The sequence below is a fragment of the Schistocerca cancellata genome, chromosome 2, assembly GCF_023864275.1.
Source record: "Schistocerca cancellata isolate TAMUIC-IGC-003103 chromosome 2, iqSchCanc2.1, whole genome shotgun sequence".
NCBI classification, from domain to species: domain Eukaryota; kingdom Metazoa; phylum Arthropoda; class Insecta; order Orthoptera; family Acrididae; genus Schistocerca; species Schistocerca cancellata.
Window position 1 is genome coordinate 470,539,505 of NC_064627.1, and position 19,778 is coordinate 470,559,282.

A 19,778-nucleotide genomic window follows, 5' to 3' on the forward strand; every position below is an offset into this window, starting at 1 on the left:
AGCAATGTCAGTCTGGGTCCGCTTCGGTAGTTGAAAGTAGCAGACACACGTGCGACATAACACCACACCTATCCATATGAATGTACTCCATAGTTTTACTGCTTTCAACTGACGAAGCGAAAGTAGACTGCCAAAAGAACATCGCCAAGAACTCCAAAAAGTCCTTTTACATGTCAGGAAAATGTACTCCCATGTAACATTTTCACGCGTAAACAGTTAAAAACAAATAATTATCAGCAGTGGGGCTTGGACGTGGGACCTTCGGTACGACAGTCTCACGCTCAGCCAACTCACCGACGCGAGGTCTGCAAATTAATCGCTCACAGATACTTTTTTCTGTGCTCCGTAGCACGAACTAAATCGGTATTTTGGTCGATAATCTATCGACATACAACGTTTGGTACAGATCTGAGTGTCTGACATCTTGAGGTTTGGGTGTAAGTATTCGAAAATTCGAGAGAAACTTCTTTGACGTTGATGGATTGCGTGAAGCCTAGAGATGGTCATGGGTGGTCAAAGTGATTTAGCTTATGATTGGTGGGACATTCTGATTCACATTCAGAGGTGGCACAGATTTTCAGTTGACACGAAAGGTGAACAATCTACTTTTCCCGGATTTAATTGCGTTGTTCTTTTATAAATATGAGAACAATTAGCAAGTATACGAAGCTCTTTTTCCATCACTCTTTTGGTATATATAGTGGAAATTGTTCTCGCAATCTAATAATCATTTGACCACGCCATGACTAAGACATTAAGCAGTATTTTCTGGGGAAGGCATCATCTCCCAGAACAACGTACCACTGTGAAGATTCTAGACACCCACATTCTATGTGTGTGTGTGTGTGTGTGTGTGTGTGTGTGTTTGGTCTTCAGTCCAGAGACTGGTTTGATGCAGCTCTCCATGCTACTCTATCCTGTGCAAGCTTTTTCATCTCCCCGTACCTACTGCAACCTACATCCTTCTGAATTTGTTTAGTGTATTCATCTCTTGGTCTCCCTCTACAATTTTTACCCTCCGCGCTGCCCTCCAATACTAAATTCGTTATCCCTTGATGCCTCAGAATATGCCCTACCAACCGATCCCTTCTTCTCGTCAAGTTGTGCCACAAATTTCTTTTCTCTCCAATTCTATTCAATACCTCCTCGTTAGTTATGTTATCTACCCATCTAATCTTCAGCATTCTTTTGTAGCACCACATTTCGAAAACTTCTATTCTCTTCTTGTCTAAACTATTTATCGTCCATGTTTCAGTTCCATGCATGGCTACACTCCATACAAATACTTTCAGAAACGACTTCCTGGCACTTAAATCAATACTCCATGTTAACAAATTTCTCTTCTTCAGAAATGCTTTCCTTGCCATTACTAATATACATTTTGTATCCTCTCTACTTCAACCATCATCAGTTATTTTGCTCCCCAAATAGCAAAACTCACTTACTACTTTAAGCACCTCATTTCCTAATATAATTCCCGCAGCATCACCCAATTTAATTCGACTACATACGATTATCCTCGTTTTGCTTTTGTTGGTGTTCATCTTATATCCTCCTTTCACGACACTGTCCATTCCGTTCAGCTGCTCTTGCAGGTCCTGATATTCTATACTGAGTTTTAATGCCCCCATCATTTGTAGATAGCGCCACCATTTGCCCATTCATTATCACCTATATTCTACATTCTGCTTTCTTCTCTTTTTACTCTTCAAAATTCTCAACCTTCGTATCAGCAGTCCCCTAATTAATTGCGCAGGCTGGAGCACCCGATGTCGGGCCGCGCTGTAGAGGTGCGGTCAGACCACTGTGCTGCGCGCGTGTACTCCTTCTGGGACCTGTCGCCTCCGTGGGTGATGGACCAGGGTGCGGGTACAGGGGACGATGTCGGCCGGACGGAGCCCGCGCCCGAGGGACACTTCTACAAGGAGGCAAGTGGAACAATGTTCGTAACACGTATACGAAAATAGCACCCAGTGAAATTTGTGCCCGTACGAAAATCTGCGAAATTTGCACCCAGTACTCCCGCAGACTACCTGCTCACTAAAGGCCGCCATACACCGGTCCGCCGACCCGCACGCCAGTGTACGCGCGATGGGCACATGGTTGAATTCGTGGTTCAGGTTTGTCGTTTCTACCGGTGAGCGCCCTACTTGTACTGCGAATGCTTTCTGCCAGACCACACTACGTCAGTACGGCCAGGTATCGCACGCCAAGTGGTCGGCGGCGTCTACACACACGATGTCGAATGGGTTGCGGCTATGGTTGGCAAGGGGGTCACCCGACACGTCGGACTATAAATGGGTAATTTTCGTCTCGACCTACCTGCTCTCGGCCCTCGTCCACGTACATTCGCCCTTAATGTGACTGTAATTTTCGTAACGTTCAGATGGTGCACCTTGTGTATTTGTGTGCTTATAGGTTCAGTATAAAAATGTCAAGGACCATCCGTAATAACCCATGTTGCCACTGTAAAAGTTATTTGCATATCATGAACAGAACCAAAGTAGACGGGACTGGAATGATTCCACCTGGTATGCACATGGAGTGCACATTGGCTTTCTTCCCCTTCTTGGCAGCCATGTCCCTAAGGAGCCCCATAACAGGCCTAACAGTGGAACTCCCAAATACCAATAACAACGTCTTCTGCGACTGTGCAGATCTTGGACGCTGAAAGGTTTCCTCTGAAATGGGACAAGCGACAGCATCTGGCTGAGGGACAGTGTCAGCCATAGAAAGCAACTGGAACCTGTTTGTCAGACTAACCGGGTATACCTTAAGTTCAGCCCCCTGGGAAGTCTTTGCCAGCTGCGATGCCCTGAGGCGACCTGCCATTCTACTACGGGTGATGTGTCAGCCTCAGTACGAGCAGTAACTGGGTAGGCCACCGATGTGGACCAATCAGCGAACTTTTGGGTCGTGCTGGACATCCATTGAATCCCTATGGCCGGCACACAGCAGTAATGCCCATCCACTGTGCCCTCAACCCGTGTAAGCGAAGCCATCACAGCCTGGAGCTGAGAGCGAAGTGTCACGAACTCAGCTTGCATATGTGCACAGCAATCACAGACACTCTCCATACTAAAGACCATGGGGAAGTACATTACACAGACAAACAAAGGACTATCGACAGGTGCTGTGGAACTCTGCTATAGTCACTGACGAAGAGACAAGAACTGTGCCTAATAAATTATATTAACACACATAGATTGAAAAACTAATCTACAAAAGCACTCAGGCGAGACTAAATTATTCGGTTCTGAATAGAAACTTGTATTACGTCACAAAATCGGTTTACTTTCCAACACAAACGAAAACATGAGAATGTATGTATTAAATAGTAATTTAACATGCAGAAATTCAAGAAACTAAACTACAAAGCACACAGATGAAATTATATACGTCAGGAACTCGTAAAATGTCACAAAATCGATTGCTTCTGTGTTGCTGCTTGTGTCTTGGCCAGCTGCTGCTGACTGACTGACGCCAACATGCAATGATTACTCACAGACAGCAGGTGGCAGCACTAGCAGTGGACAGTATATAAAGCACTTTGGGGGGGAGCTATTTACCTGACGTCCAAAAGAGCAAGATCAATGGATTTCAGGCCAAGGGCTAAGTATGTAAACTGTTTGTATGCGTTGTGGTTAAGGTATATCATGGATGGCCAAATGGTGAAATCCAAAATCTGGCAGCTATGGTGTACTACAGACAATAGATGACAGGGTAAACGATGGCTGTGGAAATGTGTATGAGCGAATAGACAGGCAATGATCGAGAAACCGACTGCCCAGATGAACCAAGGAGTTACCAAACGTGTCTCTTCAATGACCGTACAACAAACGTTGCTGCACATCGACATCCACAGCTGGCACCTTGTTCAAACAGCCATGCTGACGGCTGTTCGTCGGCGATACTGCAATTGGACATCCACTGCTTGGCAGCCGGTGGTCTTTTCAGATAAACCACGTTTTATGCTCCATCAGAAAGATGGCTTTTGGCGTGTACGGCGTGAAACATGTCAAAGCATACATCTTGCAACAATGGTCGAAATGGTCCTGGAGCATTATGGTCTGGGGCTGTTTTTCTGGCGTTCCCTGGGTGGCCTCGCCATTCTGGAAGGCACAATGGATGAACAGAAGTATGCATCTATCCTTGCGGACTATGTGCACCCCTGCATGCTGCTTGTTTTTCCTCGGCACCATGTCATCTACCAGCAGGACAATGCAATGTGTCACACAGCTCACAATGTGTGTGAGTTGTTAGAAGAGCGGCCAGGATGAGTTCAGCGTACTCCTATGGCCACAAAAGTACCAGGATTTAAACCCAATCTGGAACCCGTGGGTCCACCTCGATCGGGCTGTTCACACCATGGATCCTCAACCGAGAAACCTAGCACAGTTGGCCACGACAGTGGACTCCACATGGCTCCATATCCCTGTCAGTACATTCCAGAACCTTATTGACTCTCTTCTTGCATGTCTCGCGCTGCAAAAGGTGGTTATTCAGGCTTCTGACAGATGGTCGTATTAATATAACTGGACAGTGTATTGGGAATGAATAGCAACAGTGGAGCAATATGTCTTGTTACTTATCCTGTGTGCCTTACCGCGAAAGATATCTAAATAAATAAAAATAAGACTGAAGTACTGTTTCTGATTGTAAGATGTGAGTTGTAATAATAAATGAACTGTCGTAATGAAACTTGTACTGTCGTAAACAGTAGGCAGAGCTGCACTGTAATAGTAATTGTCGTAATGTAAAGGGAAGTCTTTCATATTGTAAAAGTCTGCAGTCTGACTGCAAGAATTTTGAACAGTATAAACTGCCTGACTAATGAACTTTGACATAAAAGCTACGATAATTAGTTTTGCAAAACTGATCACAGATCCCAAAACTAAAGCTGATACGCTACACAGAAAAATCTGTCTCCGAATGACATAAGTTAGCCCTGATTGAATAAAATATACATCAAAATATTTGGTCCTTACCTCCATTCTGCACAAATCTGCTTAACGGGTTGCAGTACTGCTCTGTCTTGCACGCCGCTATGCTAAAGCTGCAAATTACTACATCTGCATAGAGACACTCGTGAGGTGCCATGATTTCTCTGTTACTTGCAAATCGGAATGTTTTCAGAACACACTTGGTTCCGTTTCTATTTTTGAGAAAACCATGATCAATTAAAATTTGTGAGACAAAGCTTGGTGAAAAATGGCACTGCAGCAATAGAAGAATGACTTCAAAAAATTACCTTATAATTCCTCTTAGCGTAAATAAAAGATTCCATTACACTTTCTCCTTCTCAGATCAGTTACATGATTACATAATCATCTTAATTAAACACATCGATAAACTGAGGCTTTACATTTGAAACATAACATTACAACTGCTTCCTCACTTTAATGCCGCTAACCACTATCTGCTACTGCCCTTCGCGCACACCGAAGATAATGGTCTAACTTCCGCGATATAGCTTTACAACATCGCTGCTTGCTCACAATCGATTCAGATACCAAAATTGTAGATGACACCTATCATTACCCTGTGGCCCGGCAGACCAAAATTTCACAGGCGAGGTGATGTCAGTGACATTGCTGAGACTGGGGAATTGTTTCTTCACGAAAACAATATCCTGATAAAAATATGTAGAAAGGTGAGTATAAAAGTTTAAATATGCAATAAAAGTACACAGGTAACAATAAAAATATGCGTGACAGAAAATAAGTAAAAATTATTGTTAGACATAGCTGAAATAAGTACAAATCATTGCTGGACATAAACATATTGTAACAAGTATAGCATTTGCTAAATATTAGGGTACACTCACGGTAGTGCACACTGCATTACATTTGTAGACCGTTAGTACAGAGAGCAAAATAGAAGCGATAGAATACAAATATGTACTGCACATAGTAGTGTACTAAGTACAAAGAAAATGTTTATCACCGCCATAGGCTGCAACACGCTTGTGAACTAAATGGCACAAAAAGTGTCCTCAGAGCAGTAAAACTTCTAATTAACCGCCAACCACAAGTTTGTAGGCAAAGTATATGACACATTGAGGGAAAATCTTGCAGTCCCACAGAAAATGACAGTATAAATATTATTAGAGAAGCACAGTGAGACAATCTGGCAGACCCACTGGCACTCTCATCAGATTATTTGGTATAATTCACCAGTGCAGAAGCAGTCCTACTGGCACCGACATCAGAAAAATTTGGTAGTAGCAGTAATGAAGAGGTTGTAAACTCAAAATGTGCTAGAAAAAATAGCCCATTCACACTGTAGCAAGAACCTAACCACACATTACAGACATGTCTCCACAACAACATCCACAGTATGTATACCCTCAAGTGCAGTACAGGTTAATCACAAGCCAGGGTATAAGAGACTACAGTCTCTGATAAAATAACATACGAGAACTAACAGCTGCTCCCAATGAAAGTACTTCAATATTCATGCAGAGTGCAAGAAAAGTACAACACTTCGTATAAAACAAGAGGGTACGTCCAGGCAATGAAATACAAAGGTAAAGCAAGCATATATGTTACATCGAGAAACAAAATGAGAAAGATATACCTTATGGAACAAAAAGTACCAGAATACAGTACATCTTAACACTAATGAAATGGCTTAAAACTAAGCAAACAATCAGTTTTTCAAAACTATTTGCGAAGTACAACATGTCATGGTACATACAAATGACATGCGAACATCCCATTTCATTCAGTGAAATATCGAGAGCAAAGTATGTCAAATTCCGTAACATGAGTAACACAGTTGTATAAAATAGTTTATGAAAATATTTTATATGTGACTGCAAGTACATCTCTACGTTAACACAAGAAATATTTATATTAATATCTAGGCTAACTACCTCTGCAGAGTGAACGCCCAAGGGAAAAATAGAGCTCCACTAACTACGGGAACAAATAGGACACGAGGAGTAAAAGGAAAGTTTACATAGTGCCTTAGTCCTAAAGTACATGTGGAAAGAAATAATTTAAAGTCATTCGTCGTGCGTCAGTCAATGTCGCAACAAGAAAAGTTTGGCCACAATAATGAGTAAACTTACATAAGAAGCAAATCGAAAATGTGAACCTGTAGGGAAAAAACACGTACAGAATACGATAAACATCATACAATTTGCTGACGAAGGCAGTGCCTGACCTATTCTCGACCTGGGAAGACCTGTTAAAAATGTATTAGTACAAACTTTGAAAATTCATCAGTTGCAAAACCACGATACGTGATTTGCCTTGGTGTCAGCCACATTACCATTATCTGAACGCTTACCATTTTCTTCTGTATTTATCCAGCTGACTGTACTAAGCTGCTAAAGTATATAGATATGTCAATCCTCAACAAAATTATGGTAAGACGATGGCAAAAAGGAAACATTTACAAGCACGAGGTGGGTCTGTAACAGTTAAGTAAATGGGATAGGATTATAATGTGCTAATGGTAAAAAAATTGCGAGACTAAGGTTCACCATAAACATCAAAGAAAAATAAGCCTTACTGTACAATAGAACTGTATATAGGTAATAACAAATTGCAAAGCACTCTACAATCTGTCTCTAAATATATGACGAATTAAGCATAGTATGACCTATGTGCAACATTCTTGAAAAGATAAAACATTAGTATGGAAAATGATAAGACACAAAAATAAAAGAATTCGTTACACTTCCTCCTTCTCAGATCAGTTATGCTTACATTATCATCTTAATTAAACACATCGATACATTGAGACTTTACATTTGAGATATAACATTACAACTGCTTCCCCACTTTAACACAGCTAACCACTATCTGCTACTGCCCTTCACGCACACCAAAGATAATAACATAACTTCTGTGATACAGCTTTGCAACATTGCTGCTCGCTCACAATCGATTCAGATACCAAAACTACACATGACACTTATCAATCATCTCGCCGTGTTCACACAGCGGCCGGCAGTTTCTTGCGGTCGTGTGAATCGCATGGACAATTTATGTATCATAAACAGTAAACGTCAAACTCGGTTACCAAAGTCTATACTACTTCGATAAGTGTATGAGACCTTAGAGCCAGACTTATGCCAGTATGTCGCCTATCACGATATCCTCTGTAATGAGCACTGACTATGAGGACTCTACGTGTAGACTGCTCCAGAACATCGACAAAGGCAGGGCTGAATCACCCTCCTGAATCCTATTTAAAAACTCGGTCCCAGCAAGAAAAAAAAATACTGTCAGAGTAGGCACTATTTTCTATTGCCACCCTAAACGCTTGTTTCTAGAAATAGCTATGTTAGTTTCACAAGCAAACTCTGAGGGAAGCCGCCAGCCGCCAGATCTGTTAGGCTGCCGTTAGTTGGCTGGTGCGAACCGCCAGCTACCTCCCTGCAAGGTATCCCAGAGCTTCTGGCACCTTTCTTCAAAGCAAAGAGCCTCTCTGAAGACCGCCGCCATCTTGATGATCACCAGTGATTACAGTTAATACTGCTTTTGATCGTAAGCTCTCGCACCACACTCACATATACATTACATTCGTCTTCGTCTCAAAAAAACACTAGCCGCAGCGACAGCTGCTGCTAGGAAAGCAGACGTCTTTATCACTGGAATAGCCGACTGGTTCCATCTCGATGTGAATGGAATTAATAATTTATAATATTCGAATACAGTACATGTTCCAAAATCCTACTGCAAATCTACGTTAGTGATATGGGTCTGTAATTCAGCGGATGACTTATTTCCATTCTTAGGTAGTGGTATGACTTGGAGAACTTTGCAGTCTTTAGATATGGATGTTTCTAAGAACGAGCGGTTGTATGTGATTGCTAAGTATGAAACTATTGTATCAGCATACTCTGAAGGTAACCTGACTGCTATACAATCTGGACCGGAGGCTTTGCCTTTATTGGGTGATCTAAGCTGCTTGCCTACACCGAGCATATCTAAGTTACTGGTGTTGGCGGTTGTTCTAGATTCGAATTCTGGGATATTTACTTCGTCTTCTTTGGTGAAGAAGTTTCGGAAAATCGTGTTTAGTAACTCTGTTCAGTAACATTGTCATCAGTGACATCATCTTTGATAATGCACAATAATAGTATTGGCTGTGTCTTGCCGCTGGTGAACTTTACATTTGACCAGAATCTCTTTGGATTTCCTGCCATATTTCAGACAGAGTTTCGCTGTGGAAACTATTAAAAGCATCTTGCATTGAAGTTCGCGCTGAGTTTCGGGCTCCTGCAAAACTTCGACAGCCTTCGGAGTTCTGCGTTCTTTCCATTTTGGTATGCTTTTTTCGTGCTTCTGCAACAGTGTTCCGACCTGTTTTGTGTCCCAGGGGAGAACATTGCCATCCCTTATTAATATATTTGGCATATATCTTTAAACTGCCGCGATATTATTTCTTTGAATTCAAACCATATCTGGTCTACATTGGCGTTGTTAATTTGGAAGCAGTCGAGATTGTCTCTTAGGAAGAAGTCAGGCGAATTTTTATTTGCTTTTCCAAATAGATGTACTTTGAGACTGCTACCTGTGGGTTTGGATGTTGCGGAGTTCAGTCTAGTAACAACAACCTTGTGGTCACTAAACCCTGTATGCTCTCTATTTGTTCGTGATTATTTGTTGCTAAAAGGTGAAGTATGCTTCCTGGGTACATTTGCCACTAGTCGTATCCATCACTTATTCCTCCTTACTTCAGACTGACACTGAACTGATACAGTAACTAGTAAGGCTACATGCTGCTTCTATTGTTACTTATTACACTGTCCATCGATGGCACTGATTTACCTATTCCCCACCGACTTATGGAACGATAGGGCAGTCTGTATTATTTGACGTACCTGTTGGCACTGCCTACTGTAGCTGCAGCTTTGCACCGTTGCTTATGACGCATTGTGCAAAGTCTGTCTCGTGGTGCCTTGGCCTCCTGCGACTTTCAAACTATGTATGAAAATGACTTTGGTTGAAAAATCAGATATTTTACCATGCTTGGTACAGAAAACATTTCATACATCACACCTTCATTCAGCCTTGCGTTTAGTGCTGAAGGCAGTTCATTATCTATGAACATTCACAAGATACAGGGAATCGGCACTATCGCATCACCAAAATAAAATACAGTATTCTTCACCTGACTTTTCTTTCCCATACATTACCGTAAAACTTCCTAACTGTGTGACAGGCTCCGAACTACGTGATACTCACGGGTTTTCCATACAGATCTCTCTAGCGCCTGTGGTGGTCATGCTAGAGTTTCAGAAAAAAATCCTCCAGGTTCCTATGGCGAAGAAGGGGAACAGATTCTACTTGATATCTATCTTAACTGCAAGTTCCTACACTTTTACAATATAGGGTTAATCCGGGATAGATAGCCAAGATTTTTTCAAAAGCCATTTTCACAACCTAATACACAAGAACAACCTGAAAATTCCCTAAATTACTCTTTCGATTCATAAAGAACAAAAGTCGACTTCGTTTACAAATATATACCAAATTTCATACTATCTATAAATTCTTATAAAATATTCAACACTTGGCCATCTCACCAGAGTATCAGGGATAGATGGCCAGACATGTACAGGATAGATGATCATCAGACAAAATACTTTAAAATCAAAGAGAAAATTACTTACTTTTCAGCAATTTGAAAACATTTTATTGAATCTCTTGATGTAAAAAAAATTCATAATGATATTAATTCTATGTAAATTATAACTGAAACAGAACCTTATTTGTAAAAAGCAGTTTATAATTCTCGAAATTTTTTAACATTATTATGAATTCGTAGGAACATACCAGTTTCATACAGAAAATAATGAGAAATTGTCTCAATTATACAGTTAGTTGACTCTGTCGATGGCAAACATCAACATATGACGTGCAGGATTCATGTAACCAATGCTTGCACCTGCCACGGTGAATCGAATCAAAGGTTTCTCTGGTTTTGAGTAGTCTTCACCGCATCAAGCGCACGCGTCCTCTTCTTCAATAAGTTCGTCACTTGACTCTTCCTTGCAGTGAATGTCATCTGACGAGTCTGAACTCTCTGAAGTACCATTAAATTTCCTGATCTGAGCCTTTTTCACTATCTTTTTTCTCAATAGACCTAGTTTTTTCCTTGTTCATCAAGTTTAAATTTTAACTTTCTGATATATTTTTTTTTTTGACGTCAAGTTTTTATCTTTAACTTTTCTAGGCCTACGTGTGTTTGTTTGAGATTCAGGTCTAGCTGACAAAGGTGAAATAATTGTTCAGAATTTTTGTAATGGTGACTTGATTCGTTTCATTTGAAAGCATTGGCCAAATAGATCTATCGTCTGTTCTGGTAGAAGGTCCTAATAGAGGTGACGTTGCTCTTCTTCTAGGGGATGTTTGGTGACATTTTTTCCTTTTCATTATTAAATTTATGTTTAAGGACAAGCTTCAGAGCAAAATCATAACTACACTGTCCCTTATTAAGTGAAAATCATGGGCCTCAATTTTTTATGTGGTGAACAGGTCGCAACTCCTTAGCTGAACCAAAACAAGAACTAAGACCCATTGGAATTTTGGAATTACAGCTGGTCTCTAATTTCATCTCAAGAGTTTGCTGGGAATATTAAACTCTGTGGAAGCTTTCCTCCTAGAATAACCATCATTGTTTAGTTTATTAACAGCATTTTTAAGATCTTCTTCCCATGATCGCCTAGAAGAGCCGGCCTTTCGAATGTACTTGTTTGGCATGTGTAAAAAATAACCATGCCATCAACCTTTTAATATATAACACGTTTATGGGAGGGCCATCTGTCCCGATGGTGGTATAGCCGTCTCTCCTGATCAGCCGGGAGACGGCCATAGTGCGTCATCAGCCATGGTGGACGCAAACTCAGACAAAACCTACGTACCGGTATACAGTTAGACCTGAACAATTCTAAAGTTTCCGTCGTTACTCACTGCCTAAGTTCTGTTGAAATCGAAAGGTTATGACGTGCTACATAATTTCATGGTACACCGAAATCTGAAATCATGGAAATTACTTGCTTTTAGTAGATATAAAGAACCATCCGGAGCAGTAACACTCACTCGCGCTTCTGACTAAATACTAATCGGCCGGCAGTGCTGTACAACGAATCATGGAAGAACTGCAAGCGTTGGCCATCTCTCCCGTATAGCCGTTCATCCGGGATTTACTCTACAATGTGAGTTGTTAGTGTATTCAGGTGATTCACACAGTTGCCTCTGACTTCATTATATCCAGTGTCCTGAGAAACCTCGTAAGTTTGTATGTTCATCTCAATAATATCAGCTACAAAATGCGGCCTTTGGCAATATGAACAGTTTGTAGAATCAGGTTTTGTGGTCGTTTGTATGAAACAGTAGAAGTTAGGCACCTAACAATGAGACACTAGTTTTTTCGAAGTCTGACACAGTTACGTGACGTATTTTTGTATTGATTGTTACAGGAATGGTTTCATGTGTGGTAGTGAGTAGAAGAAAGTTGGGTAGTCGAACTCTTACAAGTTATTCAACAGCATTGCTGGAAAATCAAAGGACGACGTGAAAAATAAAACGATCACAGCTCGTAGTGCTAGTTACAGATATGGAGTACACGAATACACGAAATGTGATTTCTTAAAGGATGAAAATGACAAAGTAAAATGGATCTTTGCCCTTCGAAACCCTGGTAAATAACCAACATCATCAAAGCTAGAAGAAAATGTAATTTGTCCCTATGTAATTGCCTACTGCGTATGGTTTTCCACTTACTAAATCGAATTGTGTCTGATAGTGAAGAATTATTTGACACAAGCCACTCGCGCTGTTCCTTAGTTCAAGGGTAATGTGGTTGGAAAAAAGTGGGGTGAGACGTTTTTGAGAAGACATAGGAAGTAGAGTATCAAAGCATTTATCCGAGAGTTTAGTTTTTCATGTGTTGTGCGTTAAAACTGACAGTTTGTAGCAGGTAAAATACTCAGATTCAAATAAAAGCACTACAATAATGTAACACATCCACTATGGGTGAAAGTCGTAGGTAAAATGATGAATGTCACATAGTTGGATGACTCGCGCACCCGACAGTGTGACACTCAAATGAAATTTCTCATCCGCTCCTATAAGAGACAGATTTTTTGAAAAGACAGATTTGAAAGAAGAGATGTGTTGCTATGTTGAGTAGAATCCTCAGCCTTCCACGTGAAATATTAAGGGAGCTCAAAACTATCACTATGTTGGGGAGTTCTACAGTATCTGATGAAAAGTATCTAGACACTTATTAGTGAACATTAACATGTAGTGTGGCTATCTTTCATCCTTACGTCTATCTGAATTCTGCTGGGGACCCTTTCAATAAAGTCTGAATGTCTCTTGGAGAATGGCACCCCATTCTTCCTTCAGAGTAAAAACGAGAGGAGGTAATGATATTGGACGCCGAGGTTTGCAGCAAAGTCTACTTTCTAACTTCTAACTCATTCCAGAAGCGTTCCATTGGGTTTTGGCCGGAACTCTGGGCAGACCGGCCTATTTCAAGAATGTTATTGTCCACAAGCCACTATCTCACACAAGGTTTTTTATAGCAGAGACCATTGTCTTGCTGATACAGTCAAAGTCTCTGTAGTGCTCCTCTACCGCACACAGAACGACGAGAAACACTGTTACACTGTACCACCACCAACTCTGTACTGTTCAAAAAATGGTTCAAATGGCTCTGAGCACTATGGGACTTAACATCTGAGGTCATCAGTCCCCTAGAACTTAGAACTACTTAAACCTAACTAACCTAAGGACATCACACACATCCATGCCCGAGGCAGGATTCGAACGTGCGACAGTAGCGGTGCGCAGCTCCAGACTGTAGCGCCTAGAACCGCTCGGCCACTCCAGCCGGCCAACGAAGGTCACAAAGGTGTCATGAACGCCTATGCCTATGCTTACAACATCGACTTGTTCTTCAAAGGAATACATCATTCACATTCGCTTGATTCAACGATACTAGTCTTACCGTTCCTATAGCGTGGTATTGCGAAACCGGCGAATGGTGTTTACATGTCAATGGCAGAGCATGTGCTTTGATAAATGCCGATGCCATAAGGAATACCGCTCAATCCGTGATAAGAAGATTGCAGTACTGCTTTGATACCAGTGGTCATCACTTCGAACACCTTCTGTAAATGGACGTTCATGGCATCTTTGTGACCTTCAATGACGTTCAAAGACCTTACTGTTACACATCATTGTATTCGTCTTGATAGCCGCTATCAGAAAATAAGTACCAAACTATATGCATCCCATTTATAAAAACAAAGTTGGCCTTCATATTTCTGAAGCCGCCCCAACTGGCAACAAAAAGCCAACGTCATATTATGGCCCCCGTTGTCTCATGCAACTTTTGTCCCACAAAATTTTCAGGTCCTATCATACTTTTGGAGTTATTCTCGGTGGCAATAGTTACTGACTCACTCTGTATACATCACGCAAAAGGAATTTATGTAGTAGTGCACACCGTTCGTCCTATCTGGTATTAATCGTATTCATAAAATCTGAATTTCTATGACAGTCAAAGGAATCTTGGCTATCGGTCGCGTATACAAGGTGCAGGTTGTAACTACTGTTGCTAAGCAATCAGATAATTAAAATACCAGATAAGATCGCGATGCATAACATACGGTACTACAATGTCGCTTTCTCAGTAGACCTTAGGGCTCTTTAAGGGGACTGATTCGTGAATACAAGGGAGAATCTTGAAGAATTTGTCAGTTTTCTAAATAGCGAGCGCAAAGAATTAGAGTTGTAAGCCCACGTATTTCTTATCATCTTTTAACAGATCATTTGGTGATAGTTTGATTATGAACCTCAACTTTCGGTCTCACGTTTTTTTCTGAATTGTACTTTGTATTGCAAGTGAAATAAAGCATGTTACTTATTTATGTATAGCATTTGTACACATATCTCGAAATAAAAGCAATGTAGAAGCATGATTTTTTCTAGAAGTTCTTTACACTATTATGTTTAAAGCAGACTTTTAAAAAGATGTTTCTATCGTAAATTATGGCTCAAAAAATTTTTAGTGCTGATTATCAAAAATTTCAGCAATTAACTAATTGCTTTCTTTAAAAAGGTCTTTAATTTTCTAATTTAAGTCGTAAGAATAGTCTACTTTTAAGTTAACTATGTCTGAAGAAATATGCAAAATTTCTGTTCTCTATCTTCATTGGTTTTTAACCGATGTGCACCGGAACTGGGAAATTCACGTTAAAGTTAAACCTTGTTTCTTTACCTACCCTGCGTAGCACTAACGCATCCCAGGTCCATATTCATTTTGTTTCTGATGTTATTCTCCCTCCCTTTTCTTTTTCCGACTCCTTCTTCTTGTTCTTGCTTCTTGGTAGCTTCCAACACTGATTTCTCTGCATTGAAGAGTCTCCTACGGACAATGGCAATAAAGTTCTTAGCATATCTAATCCACCAGGCACTCCCATCAGTTCCATAACCTTGTACCTTGACACCGCACCATCACTGAAACGTAGTAGAGCATACAGCGCACCTATTTTCAAAATATTTAGACCTACCAGAACAGTTTTTCTTATCCGTTCCCAAACAGGGTTTCTTAAACCTCTCATTTGGGGTTTGAATCCTACCATGTAACTACTTCTCTAATAACATTGCGTCACTACGGCATTACAGTTTAAAAAGTGATAAAAAACAAACAAGTGAGCACTCTGTTATTAACAGAGCTGTCCACATGACATGGGAGCATCTTCATGTTTGCAAACACTTTTAAATTTCTTTAATTTTGTGGCTTTCTTTGGTACCATTTATTGAAGTAAAATTATCCTTGAAACTTCCTAGCAGATTAAAACTATGTGCCGGACCAAGATTCGAACTCGGGACCTTTGCTCTAGAACACTTGCCCGCGAAATGCAAAGGTCCCGAGTTCGAGTCTCGGTCCGTCACACAGTTTTAATCTGCCAAGAAGTTTCATATCAGCGCACACTCCGCTGCAGAGTGAAGATCTCATTCTGAAAATTTTCCTTGTTCAGAATAGTACAAAGAATTTTTTAAGACAAAAATTTTAAAAAATCGATTTTTGAGACTTACTCACGTAGTAATTCCCCTTAAGTAGCTTTGCACATTACTTAACGTACTATATTTTTTGTAATATTATAGATCGAGGTTTTTCTGTAAAATGTTTAAAGATGATAACTGCATTAAACGACTGTTTTTTGTTAAATCGAAATTAATATGCAGCGTAGCTGTTATTCAGTATACTTCCGTACAAGATCTTCGACATAAATGGGTTTAGAACAGCAGGGCCTATTGGGCTTCATTTTGTTAATCAGCGAGTGGAGGTAATCAGCAGCAAGGAACCCCTACAATAACAGTATAATAAAGCTTCTGTGTATGGCTGAGTGTTCATGTAGAGATATAACTGCCGCTCTCAGCTTAGCACTGACAACAGGAAATTGTAGCTTATGAGGAGCTGCGCGACCACTATACCTCGTAGTTTTTAACTCCCTACACACAGCCATGCTGTTAGGTGGACTGCCGGTAGCACTCTGGAACTCGCGAGTGACTTAAATTGCTGATTGCTGAATGACTGAGACCCACAATATCCTAGCGCAACGCAATCTGACTGCTCAAAAAAAAAAAAAGATAGCCTGACTTCAAATAATTAATTCAAAAGAATGGCCCTGACTAAAAAGGAAGCTTAACAATAGCCTATACATTTCATTAAGCACTTACCTCACAAAAATCTTCATTACGCGAACTACTGCAATACAGCTAGCGTCAATACTGCCAGCTAAATAAAAGATTCTAACTACCAATAGGCATGTGGTTAGCAAAGGAAAGATTTTGTTGCAAACCAAATGATGTATTTTTTACCTTAATAAAGTGACATCCAGTTCAAACACGAATATAAATCGTCATCGACATCCAGTACAAAGATATATAATCAATTTTCAGTCTCCAAGTCGGATACTTCCAAATCATTAGCCTACGCTAACACTTCATCAATGGTAACTTCTCACATTTAACATCCGTCACTGCTGGCTGTTCACCTCCAACTGCCCAACAGTACTTCCATCAGTGCTAGCGACCGTAACTTCCAACTGCGCAACACTACTGGCGATTAACTTCCAACAACGCGAGCCACAGAGTCTCTTACAAAGAAAGCGCAGTCAGAGGTCCAATACAAAGCGTTACACAGCGCTGCCAACACAAAAGCAGCCCACTTACAACTCCTTCCCCTGATTTTATGCAATCTTTTAGTATCATCCTCCGCAATGCTCGACGGTTCCTGTCTATCAGTACATGAGGTCTGTCGCATCTCTGTGGTTGTTCTTCACTTTTCTGCAGTCGACTTGTGCAACTTTAGAAGACTTGAAATATCGCTGAAATATTTGTTGCTCATGTGTTATCCAATGACTAATCCTCGTTAGGAGTCGCCAAGCTCTCCTGACTGATCCATTCAGCTGTTATTGCTTCTCCACTGAAAACATAATACTCCCGCCTGCTGTGAGCTGTCAGCTCCGCCTATGACATCCAGTGCTCAGTTCCGCCCTATACAGGAGTGTCCGAATATTTTTGATCATTTAGTGTATATTACAGACTAAACTGTGTAAACTGGTACAATTCAATTAACAGCTTCGCTGCTTATTGAGGCTCCAACCCAATTACATTACGTGGTACACCCACTACCTCTAGGGGCCACAGCTCCCTTGCACTAAGATCGATATCGTTATAAGTTTGAACTCATTTCTTGCATCTTGGAGAACTCTTGTGGCTGATCGGTATCACAATACGATCTCGACTTATTATTAATGACCCGGATTTATTATCAACTTGCCTTTCTCCACAGCTTCACTCACATACACTCCTGGAAATGGAAAAAAGAACACATTGACACCGGTGTGTCAGACCCACCATACTTGCTCCGGACACTGCGAGAGGGCTGTACAAGCAATGATCACACGCACGGCACAGCGGACACACCAGGAACCGCGGTGTTGGCCGTCGAATGGCGCTAGCTGCGCAGCATTTGTGCACCGCCGCCGTCAGTGTCAGCCAGTTTGCCGTGGCATACGGAGCTCCATCGCAGTCTTTAACACTGGTAGCATGCCGCGACAGCGTGGACGTGAACCGTATGTGCAGTTGACGGACTTTGAGCGAGGGCATATAGTGGGCATGCGGGAGGCCGGGTGGACGTACCGCCGAATTGCTCAACACGTGGGGCGTGAGGTCTCCACAGTACATCGATGTTGTCGCCAGTGGTCGGCGGAAGGTGCACGTGCCCGTCGACCTGGGACCGGACCGCAGCGACGCACGGATGCACGCCAAGACCGTAGGATCCTACGCAGTACCGTAGGGGACCGCACCGCCACTTCCCAGCAAATTAGGGACACTGTTGCTCCTGGGGTATCGGCGAGGACCATTCGCAACCGTCTCCATGAAGCTGGGCTACGGTCCCGCACACCGTTAGGCCGTCTTCCGCTCACGCCCCAACATCGTGCAGCCCACCTCCAGTGGTGTCGCGACAGGCGTGAATGGAGGGACGAATGGAGACGTGTCGTCTTCAGCGATGAGAGTCGCTTCTGCCTTGGTGCCAATGATGGTCGTATGCGTGTTTGGCGCCGTGCAGGTGAGCGCCACAATCAGGACTGCATACGACCGAGGCACACAGGGCCAACACCCGGCATCATGGTGTGGGGAGCGATCTCCTACACTGGCCGTACACCACTGGTGATCGTCGAGGGGACACTGAATAGTGCACGGTACATCCAAACCGTCATTCTACCATTCCTAGACCGGCAAGGGAACTTGCTGTTCCAACAGGACAATGCACGTCCGCATGTATCCCGTGCCACCCAACGTGCTCTAGAAGGTGTAAGTCAACTACCCTGGCCAGCAAGATCTCCGGATCTGTCTCCCATTGAGTATGTTTGGGACTGGATGAAGCGTCGTCTCACGCGGTCTGCACGTCCAGCACGAACGCTGGTCCAACTGAGGCGCCAGGTGGAAATGGCATGGCAAGCCGTTCCACAGGACTACATCCAGCATCTCTACGATCGTCTCCATGGGAGAATAGCAGCCTGCATTGCTGCGAAAGGTGGATATACACTGTACTAGTGCCGACATTGTGCATGCTCTGTTGCCTGTGTCTATGTGCCTGTGGTTCTGTCAGTGTGATCATGTGATGTATCTGACCCCAGGAATGTGTCAATAAAGTTTCCCCTTCCTGGGACAATGAATTCACGGTGTTCTTATTTCAATTTCCAGGAGTGTACATCTTCGACATATATAACTGCATACGTCTCCTCCTCCTCCTTCTCCCTCTCTGTGTTCATCACTCCCTCTCTCTCATATCTCTGCCCAGCTCATCCTCCTAACTCTATGTGTCTATCTACTCCGATGACATCTTTTTCCCTTCCCTTGTTCATGTCCTCCAGCCCCTCTTCCTTTTCCACCTGCTCACTACCCCTCTACCCCTTCCATCTACCTCCTGCCTCTCATCCCTCTCAATGTGTATCTCCTCGTCCTCATCTCTCTGTCTTTCCACACATCACCCAACTTTCTGTCCACCTCCTCTGCCCCTTCTCTCTGTCCATCTCCACCTCTCACATTTTTCTGTCCAGCTCATTCTGCCCCTCTCTCACTGATCAGTAGTGCCCATCCGCAGGTGTAACCCCTGGAAAGGAGGTCGATAAAGCTGGCTGATAGTACTGCCATATGACACACCAGTCGTGCAGGGCAGCCAACATGTTGGGGATTGGAAAATCGTTTCTTGACTGTGATGTGTAGGCT

General features: G+C 42.1%; 1 protein-coding gene across 1 annotated transcript in view; it reads left to right on the plus strand.

The window, feature by feature from the left end:
• LOC126146225 (uncharacterized) overlaps positions 1-19,778 on the plus strand; it is a 42,976-nt gene that overhangs the window by 4,669 nt on the left and 18,529 nt on the right. Inside the window, exon 2 of the mRNA XM_049915607.1 lies at positions 1,757-1,928. Coding sequence (XP_049771564.1) covers positions 1,757-1,928 — 172 coding nt within the window. The remainder of the gene's footprint in view (positions 1-1,756; positions 1,929-19,778) is intronic.